Source organism: Pipra filicauda, unplaced genomic scaffold, assembly GCF_003945595.2.
Source record: "Pipra filicauda isolate LSUMZ 115617 unplaced genomic scaffold, ASM394559v2 scaffold71_size5581439_pilon, whole genome shotgun sequence".
Taxonomy (NCBI): domain Eukaryota; kingdom Metazoa; phylum Chordata; class Aves; order Passeriformes; family Pipridae; genus Pipra; species Pipra filicauda.
The window spans coordinates 4,717,075-4,742,242 of record NW_024104887.1 but is presented as its reverse complement, the minus strand read 5'-3'; the positions used below and the strand labels follow the sequence as shown (position 1 = coordinate 4,742,242).

The window sequence follows — 25,168 nt, the reverse complement described above, 5'->3', positions numbered from 1 at the left end:
GGCTCGGCTCGGCTCGGCTCGGCTCGGCTCGGCTCGGCTCGGCTCGGCTCGGCTCGCTCGGCTCCATCGCCGTCCGGCAGCGGAGCGGCCCCCGGGGGACGCGCCTCCTTGTCACCTTCAGCGGGGCTGGCCCGGCCGGGAGGCGCGGCGGCACCGCCATGGTGCTCATCAAGGAATAGTGAGTGCGGCGGGAGCCGCTACTACCCCCCCCCTCCCAACCTCGGCCCCTCTTCGTCCCTCCGGTCACCTCCGGGCCTGGCGCGGGGGCGGCCGCGGGTGGGCGGCCCGGGCTGGTCCCCGCAGTGCGGCCGCGGGGAGGGAAGGGAAGGAGGGAAGGGGGAGCGCTGTGAGGGCCGCGGCGCCGGTGGGGGCGGCAGTGAAGGTCACGGCGGGGCGGGGGCCGCGGCTGCCGGCGGGCACCGGGTCCGCTCGGCCCCTCGGCGGCTCCGCGGGGCCCCCCCGGAGCCCTTGGCCCCGCACCGGCGGTGGGCTGTGGGTTGTTCCCGGTGCCCTGGTGCCGAGGGCCTCGCACCGGTGGAGTGTCAGCCCCGGTGGTTTCCGTGGGGGGGTCTGTGGGAGGCTGGGGCGTCTTGGCCCCTCTGCTCGTTGTAGCGGGGCCAAGTGCCAAGGCTGGGTTTGGTCCCCTCCCGCCTTCAGCTGTGGAGTCCCCAACGAGAAGCTCCTGGAATAAGGTAGCGCCAGAATATTTTGGGATGTTGGAAACCGGCCCTTGGAGTTCTTTGCTGACCCTGAGGCTGCTGCGGTTGTTCTGCCCCGCGATGGGGTTGAAGGGGTGGAAAGCAGGCGAGGGTGTGGAACTATTAGTCACAGTTGCTTTTCGAAGTCTTCGGTTCAGCGGCTTTGGGCTTGCTAACGTGGAATATGCTCTTGGAGCGGTGCACTTTGGTTGGGTGTCTTCAAGCTCTGCACGCTGCTGCACATAGTTCTTCCCTGAATTCTTAAGGTTAACTCAAGTGCGTTCTTAAGTTGAGTGCATTCCATCATTTTAAACTCCTTTTGGCTGATGGAAGAGGCTTTCTGTTTATATTTTCCTCTCCCCTTTGTAGGATATATCAGTGATCCCAATGATAAATTAGGTTTTCAGGTCTTCTCTTAGACACATTTACCTACATGACTGTGCCCTCTTTATAGTAATTACTTTGCCAGATTATGGACCATGGGTTGGATTTAAATATTAAAACTATATTGAGAGTTGTACTGATCCTTGTACTGGTCTTTAAACTTGATTAACTTTTTTCCCCCCAATCCTTAAACCCTTGCTATTTTTATCCAACAATAGGAGTGTAGAATTCAAGAGCAGCAGCAGGACTGCTCTTTGTAACACAGAGACATTGTTACCTTCTGTAGCCTTAAACTGGATAACAGACAGAAACCTGGGCTAAGTGCTTAGTTTCAGGTGCATGAAAATATAATTAACTCATTCTATAACCTCTGTTTTGTTGATATTTTCCTATGAATTTACTACTTTCCCTCTTACAGCACCTTGGCTCGTTTTTTTCTTTCTTTTTCGTGCTTCTGCTCACAGCCTCTTGCCCTGTACCACAGTAAAGCTCATTGCCAGGGAGCTGTGCTGTAAAGGTGGGATCATCTGTCCTTGGAATTTTCAGATTTCTGAGCATATGAACAGTTCATTTTGATGAGCATCACTTCCAAAAGTCATTTTACTCGGTATTATTTACCTCAGCAAATCAACACGTCTTGTGGTCTTTCACACTGCCTGTTTCAGAAACAAGATGTGAAGTGTAAACGTTAAGACTAGAGGTTAAAAAACCAGAATTCCTACATCTGTTTCTTTTTACAGGCTTCCATTTCTATTTTCAGAAGGGCCAACAAACCTTTTAAATGTTGTCATTAGTTACATTGTTCTGTTCCCTTTCTTCCCTTCATTGTGTCCTTAGTAAGACATATGTGGCTCTAAGGACAGTCAAGGTTGCTGCTGTGCTTTGAAATGAGCATTTATTTTTCACTTCTTGGGATTCCCAGCCGTCTCTAAGGGTTGCACATTCTGAGCTGTGTCACTGTATTGGTTCTGATATGTATTTCCTTGATGTTGTATGTTGAAGTTGCCCATTTTTCATCCTATTTGAGATGTTTGTTGATGAAATCTCCTGTTCCGGGAAGCAGTTGTTTAAGGCGTATAGAAACCACTTGTTTTTGGTGTGAGCTGGCTATTTGAAGTACTTTGCTATGACTGTTTTTGCTGTTATTTATATTAGTTCTGCTTGTCCAAACACTGCATACAGGTACCTTACAGCCCACCTAGTGTAGATGGTAAAAATATAAGTGGTCTGTAACTGCATGTCATCTGAACAGATTATTCTTCCGTCTCTGTGACCCCTTGTCACATTCTCCCTACTCAATCAGATGGGTTTTATTATCTGCTCCACAGGTATTTTAGGAGACATTACAGATATAGAGCAATATAAAAAAAACCTGATGTCACATATTTTATTGTCAGTGAGTCTGTATCATCATTTTTGTGCAGATTCCTGTCCTGATGGTTATGCAGTGATGGCTTTAACTTCTCGTTTGATGTCCTATCAGACTTTCAGACTTACCTTTTGTTTCTACCCATCCGTGCTGCAGATGAGCTGCATGGATTTTGTTCACTTGTTTGCATGTTTTTGGTTTCAGGGTTGGTAAATGCTGGTTGAAGCCTTGCTTGCTCTCCTTATTCTCCTTTAAGCTGCATCGGAAGAGCTTGAGGAGAATCAGAGTCTGGAGACTCACTTCCCTTTCCTGTGAAGTGATGATGATGGCACTGACCTTCTCTGCAGCTGTACTTCCCTTTGCTGCCATTTGAGACAGATTTTAATCTGAGAGGGATCTTAAATGTTTGTTCCTCACCATTTTCAGGCCAACCACATTGTATAATTTCTCATAAGTTGAGCGAGTTCTGTCTTAAACTTAGTAATTTTTGTTCCCATTGCTACTCCTGTGAAGCTTTTCCTCCAGATCCTCTTGAGAAGTCTTTCCTCCTGCTTTATTACTTGACTACCTATAAGTGTTATTCACTCCTGCGTTCTTGGCTTGCTGAACAAATTGTAAACCATTGAACTTGTTTGTGTTTCTGTTTCTTTGTTGATGAACATTGAAGTCTAAGATAAATATTCAGATCTAGTGTCTTCCTGTTTCCTAAATGGAATTTCATTAGCCTACATCAGTGTTTTTACACCAGGTTTTCTAAAGACAAATATTTTAACTCCATTCCAAAGCCACTGTTTTTTCCCTTTTTCTTGATCTTTCACCTTTACATATCATCCTGTCCTTCTTTTCATTCCTGCTACAGTTTTATCCAGGTAACTAACTAATGTCATGCTTGATGACAAGATCTACCTGTGAAAATCCGTTTCCTTTTTTTTATCCTCCCATATGTAAGGAACACCATACTGAACTGGACCAAAGATCCTCTTCCATCTTGCCTTTTAGCAGATATTTTCAGGAAACAATATATAATAGTGAGTACAACGATGGTTGTTCAGTGTATCCTACCAGTAAGTGGCATGTGGATTTCCATGACTTGATCAAATCCCATTTAAAAATTGCTTATACTTCCATGTCTGGCAAGGAATCCCACGACTTCAGTAGACATGATGTAAAGAAGTACACTTGATTTGGTCTAAAATTTGTTGCTTACTGATTGCTCTGTTGTAAGACAGCCACTGTTCCTTCTCCATTCACTTTTTCACACCATTCATGGTCTCTTGTGGTCCTTCATACCTGAACCCTTTAGCTGTTTTTGATCCCAAGCTGGAAAGGCCAGGTCTAACTGCTTTCTTCTCACATGGAAGCTTTTTCCCATTTCCAATTATCTTTTTTCCCTTCCTTCACTTGTTTTTTTATCCTCTTTGAGGTGAGGTGATCAGCACTATGTGCAGTATTCAAGACATCGATACATGAGAGATTGCAATGACATAGTTGTCTCTTTGTGTGTGTTTGTTGTGATGTTGGGTTTACTTTTGAACTGCCGCTGAGCTGATGTTTCCAGATGCTTTTTCATAAAGACACAAGATATTTGTTGGCAATAGCCAATTTGGGGCTCAGTAACTCCATGTGTTTGGTGAAAACAAGTGCCTGTAGTGCATTATTCTGCTTTTATTGACACGGAACTTCATCTGCAGTTCTCAGTAGCTCTTTCTGCAGTACTTTGCAGCCAGCATAAAGCATTGCTGTCATAAGTAATCTTACATAATCTGTAAACTTTTGCCTCTCTTGCAGTTTGTTCTTGTGGTGTCTTGCTGGCAATATGTAAAAAAATAATTCAATTTTCACCAGTACTGCTTTTTAAAAATCAGTTTGCTAATAAAGAGGACTTTTTTTCCTGATCCCATTATGTCCTAGTTTCTTTGAGGCTAATTCCCAAAGAATTGGGAATTCTTCCACCCACAGTAACTGTATCCATTTCATATCTGTATCTTACATTAGTTCCTTGTTCAGCATCAGAAGTTTAATACAAATCTAGTTTTTTAGACAGATACAATATTTTTAAAGGCCTCGACACATGTGCATTTTTGTCAGCTTTACATTCATTCTTTTTCAAAAAAACCTCAGTGTGATTTCTGGCAGTTTTTGCTCTGCTGTCCAGTCAGTCAGTTCTAAGAAGCATTCAGGAAACCACCAAAAGAAGTGACTCACGTACAGAAGTGGCAGCACCTTCCTGTGCAGTGAGCTCTGAGAAAGCCTTCCCTCTGCTCTCTCTTCAGGGCTGTTTCCTGCTGCTTTGGGACATGTGAGCAAACCGTGCAGTGCCTTGTGGCTGTGGCAGAGCTCAGCAGAATTGCTGAGGCCCAGAGCAACCCTCTGCAGCAGCTGGATGAGAAATAAGATGTGACTGCTGAAAGGATGGATGAGAGGGAACACACGACTGTGGTGGTGCTGCGTAGATTTGTAGGCCAGTGAGGTATCACCAGGGAGGGTCTGTTGAATTACAGAGTTTTAGGAGAGGGTTGCAATTATGCCCCATCTCGTGTTGGTTCTCTTTGAGGTTATTGTATAAATAGTCTTGGGATTAAAGAGTAAGGGCTAGGAATGGTAGCACTGGGTGGGTGCTGAAATACTGGGTGGAGGGTAGAGCTGTGCAACCATTGCTGTGAGGAATGTGCCGTGTAAATTTTGGGATATTTGTTAACATTCTGTTTCTGTGTTCCCTTTCAGCCGCGTTATCCTGCCTGTGTCTGTGGAGGAGGTAAGCTCTTTTCTTCTTGCCTCCTTTCTTTAGGACTGTAAATAAACTTGTGATCAAAGCAGTTTGTATGAACAAAAACTGGAACATGCAAGAGAAGGATATAACTGTCTTCAGGACCCCTGTGAGCTGTTATTCATTCGCTATCATTTTGACCAAATTAAAATCTGAGAGCACTGATCTCTTATACTTTCAGATATGCTGATTATAAATCTAGAGTTGACAGGCTATTTTAAAGTGCAGTTTCCTTTTGATTAGTACTATTGTTCTTTACTTTTCTAACATGAAGAGGAAGCTTCAGTACAATTTAAAGTTACCCTTTGAACTGTGTGTTGCTGGAGCTCTTTGTTTTTAAACTTGTAGGCAAAGATCAAGAATTTCTCCTGATTTATGAGGCTGGTTTAGCAAAAAAAAAAAGATTGTGTATATCTTTCCTAGGACTCTTTAAGACCTGTCCTCTCTAGCTCTTACAAACAGAAAACTTCCTTTTTGTTTAGGTAAAGCTCTAAATGAGAGAAGAAGTCTAGTTTATAATGGGCGTGGTGATTTTGATCACCAGACTGACCATGGAGTAGCTGTGCAGAGTCAGTGGCTGTTTCCCTGCTCTTTCCTCTGAGTTGCAGCTTGCCTTTCCTTCCTCCCTTCTGACTGAACACCACTCTTACAGACAATCTCACCATATAAATGTTTTGAATTTTTTAACCTTCATACTAGCAGAGTCTACAGGACCTCTGCAGTAGATTTCTTCTTCTGGATGTATTTTTTTGTTCTTATGATCCTTGGCTGTAAGCCTTAGGATTGTGAGCTCTGATCAAGAGCTTGTTCTAACTCTTGAGGAGAGCTGTGATAACAGCACTCTTGTTCATTTTTCTTTCCTCTGAATATAGCAGCTACTGTGGCGTAGACAGTGGTGGGCTGGCTCATGGCAGCACTGTTTTAAGCATATCCCTTTTATAACTCTCTACTCTTTCGACAGAACACAGTTTAGGAGTTGGTGTGGTGCATTCCTGCAGCCATGGGGCTGGCTAGTAAAACAAAAGCAGTGTCTGAACTGAGTTTCTTGTTCCTGTGGATCAGTCTGCTGTGACAGGCATCACATGCTGATGGAAAGTCTAGGCCTCTGATCAGAGAGTGATTTTAGATCTATGTTATAATGCCAGAAGTCTGTCTGTTGCCAGCTCCCTACCTGTAGCTTTTATGCTTTCTGCATTCATCTGTTTCAAGCAGTTTTAACAGAAGTCAGACTGAAGTGTTACAGTAGGAATGTTTGAGTCTTTTATTGTACCTGAGTGCTATTTATGTGGGGAAGTCCTTGTCAAAGGAAGGACTAACATGATAACCTTCACCAAGTAAGCAAAGGATGCAAACTTGCAGGTTAGACAAGGTAAATGGCAAGGTACTCAAGCCCAGTGGACAGAAGACCTCAGCCTGAATAACAGGAGCCTGCCTGGTAGTGATATGGCTCCTTGGTATCAAGCTGTGTAAAAAGAATATGCAGGTCAGTATAGAAATTGTTTCTTTGAGGGGGTTAGATTGGATGGAACCCAACCCAGGGTTTTTCTGAGTTCTCTGATACCAGGATTAGCCTTCATCCAGTTAAAGTGAGTCCCTGGCTGTGCTCTTTTCCCTCTGTGGCTGTTCAGTGCCAGGCACGTTTGAGCCTTGTGTGTGGGCTGCCTGGGTGGGGCATTGAGCTTCTGGGCTATAAGTGAATCTGTTGCTCTCGAGCAACCTCCTTGTGTGAGGGTGCCCCGGGGTTATCTGTTTTCAGGAGGTGTGTTCCTCTACCCTGGGTCCAGTGCTTGGATTGCAAATAGATCCCCAACTTGACCAAACTTAATTTCTCCCGAAATTTGTGTAGCGTCACCGTGTCCCTGAGTGATGCCTCATTTCAAGGTCTGGTGTTTTTCCCATGATAGACCAGATTTCAGGAGCCAGTTCCATGAGTGGAAAGAGTTCTAAAGTTCACTTACCTTTGCATATGTACTTGGGTGACCTGACAGTGTTAAAGGTGTGCTTAAGAAGAAAGGTTATTTCCAGTGTTGACTCAGAGGATGACTACTGCTCTGCTTATTGCTTCACTCCCTTCCTGTGTGGAAAGATGCTGACACATCTGTGCATCACTTGGTTACCACACTTATGTCTGTACTACAAACCAGCTGTTAAAACTTCATTGCTTTCAAGGATTTCCTTGTGTACAAAACTCTTAAATAGGGCTCTGGAGACTTGTTATGGCTCTTGACTGTGTGGCTGTTCATTAAGCATCTCTGGCTAGCAAGAGGACTTCTGATTTCACTTCAATATGGGCCATTTTTGCTCCAAAGACATAAGAGTTCACACCTTCTGCATGCAGATTGTTGACAGAAGTCTGATGCCAATGTGTAAAATAGGGAATGAAATTAATTGTAACTTTGGGGCATCATCAAAGGGTTGACAGAGCCTCCTGTGTGGTTCTGTGATATGCTGAGGATTCTGTGTTCAGTCTCCTCACCCCTGGCAAATGGAGCTTAACCAATAGTACGGAATTCAAGGGAAAACTAGTGATTAGGAGGGCACTGAGGAGATCAAAGCTGACTAGTTAGCCAAGTAACTGCTAAGATGGGAATAAAATAGGAGAAGAGAAGCCCTGGTGATGACTAAAACTTGAAGGCTGGGATGTAGGAGTTAGACTGTAGCAGACTGTCTTCTACAAGGAAACTCTGCCAAAATGTGGTCCTGCTCAAGTGTGGGCTGCAAGCTGCATTCCCGTGTTTTATACATTGTCCCACTTCAGGGACCAAAAGGAAAACACCTGTTGTATCTTGGGTGCCAACCTTTGCTCTGACCAACGTTGTGTTGTGTGGTGCCAACTTTGGGAGCGTGGACTTGAGCGGCTGTGTGGGTGTCGTGCCAGCTGCCACTGAAATTCTGGTATGGATTAGAGCTGTGTGTACACATTCTGTGCTGCCTCTTTGTTCCTTTCACATGGGAAGGAGCTTGCCAAACGCAGAGGAATCTTATTTATTAATTGTGTTCAAAGCTGCTTTTGGGAAAACAACTGTTCTTGGAGATGGCTGTGTTGAAATCAGGCCTTCTAAAAGAGTTTTGGTGTAATGAAGATATCCTGTCAGCTACATAAGAGGTGTTGTGACACAGATCAAGAGGGATGATTTCTTGCAGAAGAGAAGAAGGTTATTTTGGAGCTCTCAGATTTGCAAGGATAGGTCTGTCAGGAGCTGTCTGGAGTCCAGATTCATGGAGCCAGGATCTGTTTCTCTGTTAACCTTTGCAGGCAGATGCTGTGGGATTTGTTCATTGGGACAGTTTTATTTGGGCTTTTTTATCAATACGATTAAAGGCTCAGAAATAACAGGGAAGTTTAAACGGTGAAGATGTTAAACCAAAGGGTTTATCCTCTTAGTGTGTGAACTTTGACCCACATATTTGAAAGGGAGAAGGAATGAATGAGAGCTTGTTACTAAGAGGAATAAGTTTGTACCCCTGGAGACCTGTCCTGGGACCTGCTGCAAACCAGTCACAGCCATTCCGTCCTCCCCTCTAATACTGTATTTATCAAACTCATCACAAACTCTCTTCACTATGAATGTGTGACTCTAACCATGCTAAAGCAACTTTGCTTCTAAGGTTTCACAACTTTTCATGTTTTGCTCTTCTGGAGGGAGGTGAATATTCTTTTCTGTATGGGTGATATGTAGGGAGTCATAAGGAAAGCAATGTGGTGTATGAAATGTCAGAAGTCCTTGTATTGCAGCCCAGAATCCAGCCTGAAACCCAACCTGCTGTGCCAGTGCAGGAACTGTCCAGCCAAGCAAGGGCTGCTCATATAACCTGGGCCAGCACCTTCTGGAGAGATCCAGCAAAGCTACTCTTCCAGTAGGAATAAATGTTTCCATGGTCTTTGTTAGCACCAGATGGTACAAAACACCGGAGAGCTCGGGAGCTGTTGTTATTTTGGATACTCCGACAACAAAATTTAACGACTGTAGAAATCTTCCGTCGTTGCTGAAGATGTACCAGCTCAGTGGAGTATTTCTGGGTTGTATTCCACTTTTCCAGGCTGGGTTTCAGTGTGCTAAGTGTTATTCCTGACTCTGGTGCAGAGCTCTGTGCTGCAGAAGACGGCCTAAACAGTGTTCCATTGCTTTGTAGTTATGTTTTGGAGGTTTTTTTGATTTTGGTTGGGGTTTTTTAAGTCATTGCACTTCCGATGCCAAACACTTTGTGGATTACCCTTTCAGATTGCCTCTCTGTTCTGTTGCCTTTGGCAACAGTTGCTGTTTTGCTTGCTTAAGAGTTCTGAAGACTTAACTCTTTTAAGTTAGAACACTTCCTTTTGACTTAGTGCTGTAGCTTCTTCATCCTCAAACTTTGCTCATCTAACTCTGCCTCAGAGAGACCTGAGTGAATTTTCTTCATTTGATCATGTTTCTTTTGAGCTCTGCATCCCCTTTTGTAGCTACTAGAGGCAAGAGTGTATTAATCTTAACATCTTATGCAGAGAAGAATGTTCTTTTTTGTTCATGTTCTTGGTTTTTCTTCTGCTCTTCCCTGTGCAACATTTGTGCAAATTGCCTCTTATGAAAGCAACTGTATAGTATCAAGTGGTTTGAGTGATTTCTGGCAAATAATGTGCCAAGTGAGTGTCAGTAAGAGACTGAAAAATAATCTTAGGATAAAAATTTTACTGCATGTTGTAATTCTGTGCTCTCCCTGTTAGCGGTTTAAACTTGTGGTTAAGAGGAAGTGTGATACAGAAAAAAACCACAAGCCAAAACAAGGATCATAGGAAAAATAATAGGGGGAACAGTGACAGCATTTTGTAAAAAAACTTTGTGTGAAGTTCCCCAGGACTTTTGTGGATGCAGTACTGTGTGCTTATTGATTCAGGACTGGCAGTGCTTTAGTCTCCATTTGACTTGAACAACTGGGACACCTGTGCCAAAAAGAGTGAAAACAAAGGATTTTGCTACAGTATTCCTGAATTCATCTGTGTTTTCTTTAAATGTTATCCTGATGCTCTTTTAATCTTTTCTGCTTTCTCCTGATTTTGTGTTGGTTTGGAGCTTGAGATTTAAGGGATAAAGGTAACTATTTTATTGGCAGTGCTTTCCTCCTAACTACCACTCAAGCTTTCTGTATCAAATGAGATTAAATGAGCTTCTTATCTAGCTGTACAAGTGAGTGTCCTTTTCTCTGCCCTCTCCCTAGGTAATGAATTTGTCCTTGGCATCATCTGGTGAAGTTATTACTTCTGCTAAATTATAGCTGTCATAATACTGTGTCTTTAACTTCCTCAGTATCAAGTGGGGCAGCTGTATTCTGTGGCAGAAGCCAGTAAAAATGAAACTGGAGGAGGCGAAGGAGTGGAGGTCCTGGTGAACGAACCCTACGAAAGAGATGGAGAGCGTGGGCAGTACACACACAAGATCTACCACTTACAGAGGTATGGGAAGAGGAACTGGAAGAAGCTGCAATAGGGTTGCACCAACTGTAAATCACAGATTATGTAAAGGCTGAAAGACACGCAGGAGTGTAACAGCAGCTGGCAGTGAGCATCGCTGGTACACCTACCCACCCCTGTAAACGTGGCTGTTGTCCCAAGAAAATTTGGCTTTGAGCTTTTCAAAGCAAGTCTGATCCTGTTACCCCATGTTTTCATACTTGAATTTGGCTAAAGAGCAAAATACCTCCTAGATTTCAACCTGCTTTCAGCCTCTGATACTTTTTTTCTCCTTTTTTATATCCTTTATTATGTAAAGAAGGTTTATATTAACATGTCCAGTTTGGCATCTCTAGAAAACATTGTACTGGGGGTGGGGAGAACTCTACAAATTCCACCAATGTGCCCAAGTGCATATTTCTAGCATTTGCATTCCAGGTGATGTCCTGCCTGTCTCACAGTGTCTGGGCCAGAGCTCTCATTACATGAAGTCCTTATCAATGCCTTTCTTCCTATTTCCAAATTCTGCAGCAAGGTGCCAACATTTGTGAGAATGCTGGCCCCTGAAGGAGCTCTGAATATACATGAAAAAGCATGGAATGCCTATCCCTACTGCAGAACTGGTGAGTGCCTGAGGAAGGACTGTTGGATTCTGGCTTTTTGGTTTCTGAGGGTGGGGACGAGGGTAGGAGGGGATAAGGAAGGAAGCAACCAGTATGGAAGCTGTTTCAGCTCTTAAATCTTGGATTTCTGTTCCTCTACCACCTTTCTGTGGTCAGGAAAAGCAAAATATGAGGACTTAAAAGAAGTGCCCTTGTCTGTTGTGCTGCTACTGAGTGACAGGGGAAAAGAACAGACTGAGGAACTTATCAGTCCTACTAAGGGAACAGATGTGTAACACTAATGAAATAAATGTGAGGGATGATTTTATGTACTCAAGTGCAGGTGTAGCCAGGTGGGAAAAACAGTGGAAGATGCAAGAGGGGAACAGGGCAGATCTCAGTTGCCTCTTGCTTAGTGCAGTTTGAAGGGAGCAGGTGTTATGTGATGGTGTTTGCTCAGTTGCAGGGTCTGAGGTTGGTGAAGGCTGAGCAGGTAATGCTACAGTTGTCCAAATCTCATCCAACAAGCACGAAGTGAATCCATGTGTAAGGCAGGGGTGAGGCTCTGGAAGCTTTATAAAGTGGTGAAATAACATCAAACTCGTTTTCTACAGGAATGTTTAGTATTTTACTGAAGTTACCAGCCACAGTGTTTAACTACTACTGTTTTTCTGATCTTTGCTGCTGTAGGAACCGAAAATTTGACTTTGCCTCCAAACTTCTGTAGTGCTTTTGGCTGCTTTATGCTGTTTGTATCTTTGAAGGACTAATTTTCTGCTAGTTGGTAGTGGTACAGTTGCTATGGGAACTAGAAACCTAAAAATTCCAACTGTACTTGAAACTCAATATAGAAAAAAATATTTTTCGACAGTTTACTTAAGAGAATTTTAAATGAAGTGTTTTAAAAGAAGGAAAAAGCTTGCAGTGGGACAGGATGGTGTTACTTAAGTATGTGAAATTACATGTAGCAGTCTTGTGGAATGCATATTTCAAATACAAAATTCAGATACTGTGAGCAACTGCATGATACATTTTTAATGTGTCACATAATTCAAGATGTGGAAACAAAGTTATTTGCAACCTTTCTAATTTTTAGGCAGTTTTCTTGCTGCATATTACTTAAATGCTCTAGTAAATGTCTAGCTTCTTTCCATGTTAAGCACACTGAACTGATTTAAATGTCTGCTTTATCCTCCTCCCCCTCTTTTCCTTCTCCACCAATTTCTGAAACAAAGGTGTGGAGTTACTTGGTTTTTCACTCCTACCTGCTTATCCTTCAGTTACCCACTGCTAAAATTCTACTTAAGTAAAAATCAAAAGAAAAAAGCGATACTAAAATCAAGTACGAGACTTTCCAACACAGTCAAAGAAATTTCAGATTTTGATATGCTAGAAATGATAACAAAGCCCAAAAAATCCTCAACTGTAATAAACAGCAATATAATATGAGATAGAAAGGGCTTTGTTGTGGGGGTTGGAGCAGAAGGCAGTTTTGATGCGGAGGCTGATAAATCTGTTTAGAGAATCTGCCAGCCTGACATGAATCAAGAAAAGCTCAGAAAAGTTGCTGAAACCCTCCCTTGCTGGTATTGGGCAGGAGGGAAGAACCCATGGATGTGCTGTAGGATTCCTTGTGCTTTACCATTTTCCTTTGGGATGCTCTCAGGTGTTCTGGTAGTACGTGAGAAGCCCTTGGATGGCTTCATGTGAGTCTTTGGGCAGCACAAAATGCCTTTCTGGCTTACAGTGAGTGGCAGGGCTTTCATCCCTCTCACCAGTCTGGAATTTAAGGGCCAGGGACACAGTAAGAGCTAAGCCTGGTTTGAGTGTAGGAGTTCCTGGTGTTTGTGCCTGTGTCCTCCCAGATCAAGGGGGTGTCAGTGTGCTGCTCCCTGAGGCACTGCTTGCTTGCACATCAGCTATTACACAGAGCCTTCTAAACTGGAAAAAAGCAGCACTTTTAGTTAATTGCGCCTCATGGTATTTTGTTTTTATTATATAAGATCATCCTTCTTACATTTCCCAATATGTCCCCGAAAAGCTCAATTATTACTTTAATATGCATATTATGTGCCATTATCAAAGCAGTCCTGCAGATTGAGGGGATTTAAATGCCTAGTTTATAACTTCCTGCAATTCTGCACACTTGTTTGTGCTGTAATATGTTGTTTTTATGTGTTTCAAATGGAAGCCTTGCTGAGCTCCTTTGAGAGTATGAACAGTAAATGAGATTGTTGTTGTGTGCGTTCACAACTTCTACAGTAAAAAGTGATAAGGATTGTCTGATAGTTATACCTGTGGGCTTGTGCCAAGGAGAACAGTGTTCTTGGGTCTTTTCTGCAGTCTGATGTAATGTTGCTTAAATGTTTTTAGAAAAGCAATTTGATGTGTGTTCCACTCTTCTGAGTGTAAGTGTGGCCTGTGGCCAAATGTCGAGAAAGTGAGAAGTTACAAGTTCAGCTGAAATGTGTAGGAGCTGTTGCTGTAACACCTCAAGAGCAAGTCCTAATTTGTAACAAGCTGAGCATCTAAGTTTCAATGGACATTTCTAAAGAGATTAATTTGTTTGCTTTACAAATGAGGAGTCTTCCCCACAGGGAAGAAATTAAGAAGGTGAAGGAACCTGTTTTAAAGCAGCTGCGTAGTCATGGTACGTAGTCACGGGAAGGTGGGAAGGCCCTGATTTATAATTATTGCTGGTTTATGCATTATTTTGTTGGCACTAGCAGGAAAAAAATCCTACTTCCTGCAGAAATAATGTTCTTGGAGATTAAGTTCAGCCTTTTAAGAATTAGCCTCAGCTCTGCTTCCTTGTTCTCTCCCTCCACCCCAACTTGTCAGTCTAAATAATTGGCCTTCTGTAAAATTGCTGTAAAAAGCAATTTTCAGACTGCTGGGGGTTTGGAACAATCCAAGACCCAGCAGTAGGTAATTAAGGAAGCTGGATGTGCATGGTGGGTGATTTGGGATGGTAACTGTCTACAGGATGTTGGGTTGGAAACTCACAAATTGCAATCGTACCTTTAAAACCAAATTGCTCTTTAATAAAGCCCTCGTGTTAAACTTCAGAACAGAACAGTGAAGTTCCACTCCCGCTTCAGGCTTCCTTAGTCTTGAGTAGAATTGCTAACGTGCCCTGATGGCTCAGGTGGAACAGATGCTGACTGTTACAGGATCTTTAATGGCTTTTCTGTGTTGAATAATTGAGCCTCTCTGTCGGGGGAGTTTGGTTACCATGAGCAGTAGAGATGCAGAGGGTCTGGTTACCCCGTGCAGGAACAGTGAGGTCTTCATTGCCCTGAAATCCAGCATGTGTTTGCTCCAGAACTATGGGGAGGTTTCTTATCTGCAAGCTGAGAAAGGATTGGTAAAATGCCGTCAGCTGAACATACTTATTCCATCTTCTCATCCAGCTGGCTGGAGTCCAGAGAGCACAAGTGGAAGTGCATAATTAATTGCTGCTCCTCTGGGTTTCTCCAAGCCTGAGAATTTCCAGAGGAGAAGGAGGTGAACTTCACTGTTTTTTAACTACTTCCATGGTTTTTTAACTCAGTAGTATCTGCAGCCCCTTGGGAAGCTGAAGCTGCCCCTGTGTTGCTGATAATTGGGAGGAGGGCAGTGGTTGCTGTACAGTCTTTTTTCACTAAAGTACTGTATCTCTTTCTTTTCATGTGTTGATTTCTTGGACCAGTTATTACAGTAAGTATTGCTTTTACTAATGATCTATGGAATAATGTCTGAAATGTTCTGGATATAAGAAGCTCTTTAGCTAAAGGCACTTCAGCTTTTATCACTGTAAGATCACGTAGATTAACCCCCTTCCCAACACTTTGTGACCAGGGACAGGGATGTGTCTGTGCTGCAGCAATGCTCAGCTTTACAAATGGGAATGTACCACTGCCTGGGGAAACTGAGGAAAAGGCACTTAGCCCATGCCAGGATGTCCTTTTTGAGTAATCTGTCTTCTGAATTTGATATTTCCTTTTTACATGCTGAGTGTTTCACTGGCTTGTGCTTTTGTTTCTGCTCCCTTGAGGGAGGATTGGGTTACCTTTGGAAGTCCTTTGCCACTCACAGTAATAGTGAGAAATGGAAAGTTTTTTGCTTACTTGGCAGAACTGTGCTTCTTGTCCCTCCCCTTTCCAGTGTCAAAAGCTCTCAACACATCCGTTTAATATTGTTATTAATTTGAAGAATTGCATCAAAATATGTACTCAGTGCTAGATCAATAATCTCTTTGAAAAGATGGTTTCTGTCTAGTTAACTTATGTTATCCCTTCTAAACTATGAAAAGAGTGACAGATATTGTCCTTTAAAGAAAAAGATATTTGTAAACTCCAAATGTTTCACTAAAACAATGGAACTTATGTTTTTTCAGTGAACAGCCTGTGCTTTATTTGATCTTAGCAAAATTAATTGATCACTAATTCCTTAAAAGCAATGATGTGTTTACAGAGAATTCTGAAATTCCCTGAGACCCCAGTCAAATTATAATTCTTGGAGTTGACTCTCCTAATGCTTATCTAGCTAATAAGAAGACAAGTTACATATCCTGAGAATAACAAGAAGCTTTATTTTGATGACAGAATGAGTATATGAAGGATGACTTCCTGATCAAAATTGAAACCTGGCATAAATCAGATCTTGGAACACAAGAGAATGTAAGTACTCGTGTCATGTCATTTTACTCATCTCTTTAATGTCACAATGCTGCTTTCTGTGCTAGATTAGAGAATTGCTGCGTGGAACTATCTATTCACTGTGTTCCTGGATTTGAAATGCTTATCTCACTAGCAAGGCAGAGCCTCCTTCCTTTGGCTTCTCACATATGTGAATAAAATTGGCCCCCAAACACTTGTTCTGTGTGAGCACCTTTGCTTCTTTAGAAGATCTCTCACTGTGTGTTTACCACAGTGTCCTCTCTGTGCGTGGAAGGGGAGCTCTGGGTGTCTGCATCTCCTGCTGGCTTTTTATGATCTTAGAATGGGAATGTTCTGTAGTTGAACCAGTTAAATTGGTCTTGTTCTTTCACTGCAGGTCCATAAACTGGAGCCAGAGGTATGGAAGAGTGTAGAAGCCATTTATATAGACATTGCTGATCGGAGTCAAGTACTTCCCAAGGTATGGTAGGTGGGTAAGAGCTCCCTAGTGTGGGAGGCCTTGTGCTAAAAGAGGGATAATGTACAACTTGTGTTCCCAGGAATGGTCACAGGTAGCAGGACAAGTGAAGACATTCCTTAAAAGTTCCAGCAAGCTAGAGGAAGAGCTCTTGTAAAAGCTCTGTCAGCACTGTCTGTAAAATGTGTTGCCTTCTTACAGTGCATGTGACAGTGTAGTTCCACAGCACTGCAGCTGGCTGAGTGTTTGACTGGCAGGGAATGACACTGCCCTTTCCATACAGGATCTCTCTGAACCTGCCTCCTTTTTGAACCTGACCCATGGCTTCACAAGTATATCTTGAAGTCATGTAGCTAATACTTTGTTCTAAGAATCACTACAGTTACTGTAAGAAAGTGAGGGATATTTCTGTGCTGGACCGGAAAAAAACCCCAACTGCATGAAAATGGGATGTTGTTTGAGTTTCCCAACTTTAAAACAGTGTTTGATACCATATTTGGTACCTGTTCTCAAACTTGGTCTTGGGTATTAAACCAGAATGGGTTCTTATTTTAGCTTTTCTTTCCACTAAAGATGAATTGGTAGAACATAAATAGCATCTGAATGCTGCAAACTTATTTCCAGTGCAATAAGGACCATAACTGAAGCCTCTTTCTTTTTGATGGTGCTATGAGTTTGACTGTACTTGTCTTCTAGTGTGCAGCATGTGAGCATCACACTGATGCAGTGCTGTGAAAAATCCTGGATACCACAGCTCCAGAGTGTGTAGCTGTTTTCTGGAGCAGCAGTGTTTAGCTCCCAAAGAACAAGTGGTTACAGGAAACATATCCTGAGGGGTTACAGATCTTCTGATAGCCTTACAAAGGTCATATCAGTTTGATACCACTTCATATAGGTCTAGGACCAGCACAGGGGGAAGAAATATGTTTCCTTTAAGAGTGCCTGACCTAGTGTTGAAGTCTCAAAACAGTAGCTCTTGAGAAGAGAAGTTAGAGGTTAGTTCTTTGCACAGAAAAATACATCCTTTGTGAGAGTGAGTGGCTGGGTGACAGTAGATAACTTGTGTTTAATCCTGTGGGTCTGTCCAATAGGATTACAAGGCAGAAGAAGATCCAGCAAAATTTAAGTCTGTCAAGACTGGACGTGGACCTCTGGGTCCCAACTGGAAGGTATGTATTGCTGAGTTCAGGAGCTGTATCAGCTCTCATGACTGAGGTACAGATGCTGGGGCTTGGAGCCAAAGATATATCTGTAAAATGTTGGATCCACTTTTGTAGAAGGAAACAGGGAACTCAGCTGTGAATCCGTTCTGAAGTTAAAGGAATTTGGTACAAAGAATGAGTTCCAAGAAATCACCAGAGCTGTCTGGTGTTCAGCCCAAGGGTCCACCCAAGAGAATTCAAGGATGAAATAGCTGAGTAATGACCAGCAGTATTTAACCTTTCACTGAAATCCTTGGAATGGGAAGACTCTACAAGTGCAAATATGATACTAGTCTTTAAAAGGGACCCTGAATGAGATCTGGGGAGCTATGGGTGTGCAAGTCTGATCTCTAGGAGGCAAACTTGGCAGAAGTTGAGGCTGATACGATTCACTTGGGAAGAGTGTATATTGCTCCTGTAAAAGGAAGTAGGAAACCTTATGGAGTTTTCTCTAGGGCTTAATAATTATGTGGGTGACTCATGATATAATCTATTTCCAAAATGTTTTAGATAAGGACACTTTGTCAAGAGACTTTTAAGGAAACCAAGTCGTGTCATAACAATGAAAATACTGAAAGACATAATTTTAATTGAATTAAAAATGGACAACAGAGGAGGGGAAGGAATAGTCCACTCTCAAAATGCAGGGAAGGCAACCTGTGCAGAAAACCAGGGTCTCTTTTCATCATGCTCTTCTATACCCTGAAAAAGGGATGAGAGAAGATGTGACAAAACTAGTCAGTTAAAGATAAGCAAGGTGTAAGGATGCAAGAGGATTGTGAGGAATTGTGGAAAGACTTCATAGTTAGGACTGAAGGAGCTGCTTTCCTGGAGACACTTGGCCAGAGTCTTAATGTGAATATCTTTGTGTCTTTGCAGAAAGACCTGGGGAAACAATCAGATTGTCCATACATGTGTGCTTACAAGCTGGTAACAGTCAAGTTCAAGTGGTGGGGCCTGCAAAATAAAGTTGAGAACTTTATACAGAAGGTGAGTTATTTCATGAAGAGAGTTGTTGAAATGGGGCATGTTTCATCTTCTACCTGCTGTAGCACCTCAGAAGCTTCTAATATTGTGTCCTGCCTGGAGATAGTAACTTGAAATCCAGTCATATCACCTTAGGCAGTGTAGTCAAGGCCTCTGAAATCCTGCAATGAGTTAAACGTGGATTCAATTTGTTGCTAATGCAAGGGCAGGGCTGGCTGATTTTCTGTGAATTGGCTATTGAACCCTTTTGACTCCAGTGTATGAAGGTAAATTGGCTGTTTTGCAGTGTTTAATAGATCAGCCTGAGAATTGCAGTCACTTGGTAGTTGGTTTGTGAATGAAGAGATGATGCCATTTATACTAGAATTACTTTGCTTAGGGGCAAGACATTTTTGTGGGGGGATAGGTACAGCTTCAGCTATTTGATCCTGATCAGCTGAGGATCTTTCTGGCAAGTCCTAGCGCTGTAGTCATGTTTTCCTCTCCTAGTCTGCTGCTTGAAAAACAGGCAGAGGGTAGGAAACTTCATTAACTTAAAGCAAAATTGGTATCCTGAAAAGAGCTTTTTCTGTAGCAGAGTCCATAACCCATGAACTGCACCAGGATGCTGCACCTGGGAATCAGTGTGTGTGATTCTCCAGGCAATACCACGTTCATAAAACACCAGTGCCTTCAGATCACAGAGACTTCTCAGTGGTTAATATTGATAAACTACAGTGCTACTTCTGCAAAAGCAATTCTCTGGTGATATAATCTAAGGAGAACTCCAAAGGGGAAGGACCATGGTGCGACAGGATTTCAAATACCTGTGTAACAAAAGGCCTGAACAAAGCAGTGTCTTCAATCCCTTTCTTCTTATGAGCATCTGCAGGTTTGATTCAAAGTAGTCGAGCTGCTTTTGATAAGAGCAGGTTATCAGATATGAAACCATAATGGGTAAAACTGAAGTGCCCTTCCTTAATGAGGACTTTCCAAGAGGCATGTTATATCCCTGTCTAATATAATGCTTTTGTCTAGCTTATCTCCTATAAAATGGAAATAAATTGCTTCAAACCTGAAGCAGCTTGTGCACATTAGTTACCTCTGCACAAAGGTTTTCAGCTGTGGAAAACAAGTTTAGGCATTTTTTTTAGGTCAGTGTAAAAGAAAAAAGCAAGATAGGTGCATGTCAGCCCTTTACATTTCCTAACTTCCAGTTTTTAGCAAGTTTAAGGATTATTTTAAAAATACCTGTTTCTCCTGTTTTCTGCACCTTCAGGCCAGCTCTTGTGCTCTAAGTAAACCCAACTTGGAGCACTTTTTTCAGTCAGAACAATACTGTCAAGTCAAAGGAAATTACTAAAGCATTCACTAATTCTTTCAATGCAGTGTGCAGACTGCTGTCTAGGCTTGAGGGAAAAAAAAAGGCGTTTTCTCTGGGGATTCAAGGCTCTAGATTAGATATTCTGTTAAAAGAATAAAAATTAGCTATCTCCAGTTTCCAATTGTGGCAGCTATATAGAAAGGTGGGCGAGAGAGCTGATTCTTCAGTGTACACATCTCTGAAAACTGTAACAATCCGGGTAGATCCATGGTAATTGCCCTGTGACTAAGCTCGTTTGTGTTTTATTCCTCCTCTTTTTGCAGCAAGAAAAGCGTCTCTTCACAAACTTCCATCGGCAGCTCTTTTGCTGGCTTGATAAGTGGGTTGATCTGACTATGGAGGACATTCGTAGGATGGAGGAGGAGACCAAGAGACAGCTGGATGAGGTCAGTGGAAAAGCAGGGCAGGTGTGGGTTGTGTGAGAAAATGCTTCTCTCCAGTACAGTAGAGAGGAAAGACTGGTGCACTGTCAGAGCAGAGTGTGTACTGTCCTCCTGCTATCTGGGTCATGCTGTGTGTGGTTTGAATGGTTTTGCCATGACTCCATCGTGCTGGCATCTCCTTCTGATCATTATGGGCTTCTGTTCGTTGTTGAGCCAGGAAATGTATTGAACCACAGGTAATGAGGGTCTGAGTGTCAATGATTCATTTACTGCTTTAATATCTTCTGTTCGCTTTTACCCAAAGCTGAATGGTCAGTTTTGTCCTCCTTCATTGCCAAAAACCAGTTGAGTAAAAGGTTTTTTAGCTCTAAGTACTATAAGCAGGTAGTGAGGGTATGTAACAGGATTCTTACTCTAAGAAACACAAGTTAGGTAATAATGAGAACCTTGTTCTGTGATTTGTGTCCTGCACTGCACCCTTCTCTCCCTTCATGCCTCAGGATATTTCATTATAGTTTCAAGTACACTCTGCCCCTTGGATAATGGTTCCAAATCCTGTAGCCAGCCTGCAGCTTAACCAGAAATGGTGCCTGCCTGTGCATTTCACAACCACTGATTTGGGATGCTCAGGTATAATCCATGTCTTACATACAGGAGGTAGCTTAATGTGTTCCATCCTGATACATTTTGAGATAACGTGTGTGAGAATCACTACTCAAATATTGTTTCCTCTTTCAGATGAGAGAAAAAGATCCAGTGAAAGGAATGTCGGCTGCAGATGACTAATATGACTCCTTCCTTGTGCACTGTAGGTATCAAGGGAGTTTGACAAACTCTGTATTGCTCTATTATTTAATTAAAAAAAACCCCAAAAGTCTATGTAAGAAATGATCCTGTTTATAGCTTCTGACAGGCAAATCTGTGGTATTGATTGTTTTTATAGTGAACTCGTTTCACTGGCAGGTTGATGAGCGAGTTTACTGTCTCGTTTCAGATCTATTCTGAAGAAATGTCTGAGTGAGAAGTGTAAGAAAAATGTGTTAGAACATTTTGTAGATTTTGCTGCTGTTCTTATTTCTGTAATGCATGTGTTACTTTCCATGACTTGAAGAGAAACTTTTGTGTCTCAAAAAAAAAGAAGTTGGACCTGCAAATACTTAGATACAGTTGGAAATTGAACATTCCAAGAGTATTAGCAAGGAATTTATTTCTTGCATTGCTTGTTAGCAGTATTTACTAATGGGCCAAGGCCTGGAGCAACACTTCATGCTGCAGGAGAAGCAGCAATGACAGTTTTAATGCTTTTGACTTGTTCTCTTCCTATTCTGTTAAATTATGTCATCAATTTGGGGCTCGGTTTTGGTGAATTTTTCTTAGACACTGTAGAAGAACGTGGTATAGTGTTAGAGAAGTAAGAAGGCAAGGAGAAAGAAGAGATTGTCCATTTATGTTGAGAAGTCCAGGTAACTAGCCTCAACTTTTCTAGGGCAGTAAAATACCATCCTAGTTATCCCTGGGAAGAATGGGGTGGGGCAGAACCACATCCTCCTGGAGCACTGACTGTTTACCTCTGCTCATCCTCTGTTAACTACTGGTTAGTTGGTGGTAGGTGGTGAGCAAGGTGAGGGAGTGCCTGAAGGGGTGTCTTCTGATAATTTCTGATGAATTCTGATGATTTTTTTAATGCAACTTCAGTGTTTGTATTTCCTTCTTCGTTCACATTTACTCTGGGTTTGTGCTGCAATGTCATGATGCAGGGCTGTATTGCCATTGTCTGCCTGGTGACAGCGTGACTCACGTTTGCTCTCTGAAGGTTGTCTGACACTTCTCTTGGCACACTGCTCTTCCAGAGTTGTTCTAAAATGTTTCCCTGTTGTCTCTTTGTTTTAGTTTCAAGACAGTCATCAGGAAGGCCCAGGGAATCCACACTCTTGACTGACGGACCATCTCTGGATCAAGCCTTTCTCTATCCAATCGGCAGGCGATTTTAAACCTCCCATAGCTAATTCTAGATGCCCCTTAATATTGTGAGCAAATAGACCGTCTGGTACTAAGCACTCCAGTGTTAGCACGTGTATCCCAAGGAGGCAGCTCCTCGGAGACGTGTGACTTAGAGATCGCTGTATTTACAACTCCTCCCTCCTCTTTTTTTCATTGTGTTCAGACCAACTTCCATGTGGCCCTGTTTGATTTCCAAGTGACATTTTTAGCTAAAATAGTCTTGTGATGTGGTGACTTAGATTTTTTCTTTCTTTTTTTTTTTTTTTTTTAATTTTTTTTCCCATGTGGGATAAACTGCCACCTTTGTTTCTGCCCAGCCCTTCACCGTTCTTTGAATGTCTGTTTGGAGAGGGAAACTTGTCAGTATTTTAGAGTGCAAAATGATTCCACAAAATGCTCTGCTTTGGCTCTTGCTCCCAGGGGGAGATATTTAATGGTGGGTAATCTGAATACATAATGAGTAGCAGCCAGAGAGAGTTCTTGGTCTGTGATGAGTTGTGATCCATGGCTCCTGCCTGGCATTACTTTGTTCTGTTTTAGCATCCATGGATTAAAGACTGCCCAGGAGCTGTGATCAGCATCCCCGTGCTGGGACCTTCAGCACTTCCCTGTTGAGTTTCAACTTAAGGGGCCATGGTCCCTTTGGCCCATGTAGCTCTGCAGTCCTCCAGCTGTGTGTCAGTCTTACAGAATCTTTCTTGACATATGTTGCAACTTCCTGGTTCTTTGTTTACCAAGATTTCCCATAACTTACAAAGCTGAAGTGACTGACTAATAATAATGTGATTCTCCCTGGACCAATTGGGATGTTGCAAAGGCTGGTGTACAAGTAAAGTCTTGGTGTCTGGTTACATCCAGATGCCTGGGGTGGTGGTTCTGCTCAGCAATAATATTCTTCCCATTGCAAGACTGACTGAAATATCTGCTTTTGTGCTATAAAAAAATAACTTACAAAAACCTGCAGTTGTTTTCTAGGATATTTGTTGGTGATTATAAATCACAAAGGATACTGTTAATGTAAAGAGCTCTGGTTATTTAATGAACTCAAGTACTTACTGTAACTATCCTTATGTTGATAACAGCTTTAGACAATCAACTAAGCAGAACAAAGAAATGCTGCTTTCTTAAATATGAGAAATATGAGGAAAAAAATCCTACTTCTTTGCTAATGCCCTAAGGCACAATATTTGATTTTTCTTTTTTTTCCCCTAGTAGTAATAACTTTATTTTCCACTTCTGTATTTGGCAGCACTAACATGAAATACTGAAATGCCAAACAGTCGTGGGTGCACCACCACTTTTGAGGAGTCTTTTTAGCATTCTGTAATGCACCAACTCCTCCAGCCTTTCCTGCTCCTGCAAGCAGGAGATCCTGAAATGATCCCATGCCATGCTGAGCAAGGGCTGGGATCAGAACTGTTTGCAGAGCGAGGGAAGATAGGAATGCTCTGGAGGGAGAGGATGGCATTTGGTTTCTGGGAAGGGGGCAGTTTATCCCTTTATTTTTAGTTTGTTATTTTGCCTTACTCATGTCTAAGTGCAATAAGCTCTGAATTGTACCAGTAACTCTGGCAGGCTCTTCTCAGTGACCTCAGACGGTTCTGTGGGGTTGGGGTGGGGTTTGAGGGGTTTTTAGCAATCTCACCAGGCAGAAGTAAAACAAATTTATTGTAAAATAGGTAAAGAAATTAAATTTTAATCTGTGAGGCTATTTGGGACCAGGATGTTTCATGGCATGTTCTGTAGCTGTTCCAGAAGTTTTTTAGGAGTGTAAGCCCCAGTTAGAGTTCTTTCAGTTTGAAGTATTTTTAACTGAGAATTTATGCACTGACTTCTGTTCGTGTTTGTTGGTTACGTTTTGAGGGATTCTTACACTTGAGGGCAATCTGAGAATACACACAGCACACTTGTTCTTTCAGTTTGTGTTATCCAAGAGGCTTTCCATCCGATGACACTAATCGCCGTGGAAGCAGATTGTAACATTCCACCGTGCAATCCTTTTTTGATCCTCTGATTTCAGAGTAAGAGCTTTTACACAAAGCTTTCCTGATTAGTGGAAAAACTTGGAGGCGGGGGGAGGAAAACTGCAGGAACTTCAGCCTGAATACTCCCCCTCCGCCTCCCTTGCCCTGTGTTTTCTTTCCTTCCAATTTGATCCGAAGTGGAAGCATCCCTCAGCCTTGGGATAGACAAATCCTGTAAAGACCCTTCAGTCTCGATGCTTGGTTCCTGCTAGTGAGCATAGCGAAGATCACGCAGCGTTCCCGTGCCGTATCTCTCATCAGCTTTGGCAAGAACCCCTCGACCTGTCGGCTCCCAGCGGGATTGGCCCTGGGACATTGGCCCATCCAGGGGCGATGGATGTGCCGGGACTGTTGCTCCCATCTGCTGTTGGTCCATCCAAGGTGGATGTATATGCTGGGACCCTTGCTCCATCCTCCATTGGTCTGTCCAGGGGTGATGGATGCACTGGGACCCTCACTCCCATCCAGACCAGGTGGGTTTGGGGGTCTGGAGGCAGGTCCCTCACCCCAGCCTGGGTTAGACTGGTTTGCTGGCGGGGCCGCTCGCCCCCCACATCCCACACCCCTCTGGGTTCATCCCACTGGGCCTCCCGCCACGTCCCGATGGGTTCATCGTGCTCTTTTCCTTTGGCAACACACTTTGTAGAAAGGGTTAGATTATCTCGTCGTTTCTTTAAATGTGAGTTTGTGCCTTTTTTGTCTCCTAAATCTTCCAATACAGGCATATTGGAAACGAAATCTAATAAAATACTAGACAGAGCCTCCCGCCTCCGCCTCCTTTGTTTTGGGGGTTTGGATTTTGAGGAGGGGGGGAATGGTTCCCCTCGGTGCTGCCGCGGGTCCTC

At 42.8% G+C, this 25,168-nt stretch overlaps 1 protein-coding gene across 1 annotated transcript; it reads left to right on the top strand.

The window, feature by feature from the left end:
• PITPNA (phosphatidylinositol transfer protein alpha) lies at positions 1 to 25,083 on the top strand. The gene is made up of 12 exons (XM_027725898.2): positions 1 to 178; positions 5,176 to 5,206; positions 10,501 to 10,646; positions 11,175 to 11,266; positions 14,937 to 14,944; positions 15,832 to 15,906; positions 16,283 to 16,366; positions 17,455 to 17,532; positions 18,445 to 18,555; positions 20,179 to 20,301; positions 21,037 to 21,106; positions 22,189 to 25,083. Exons 1-11 carry the CDS (start codon positions 159 to 161, stop codon positions 21,082 to 21,084), a joined length of 816 nt encoding a protein of 271 aa, XP_027581699.1. The 5' UTR covers positions 1 to 158; the 3' UTR covers positions 21,085 to 21,106; positions 22,189 to 25,083.
• The last annotated feature ends 85 nt before the right edge of the window (positions 25,084 to 25,168 follow it).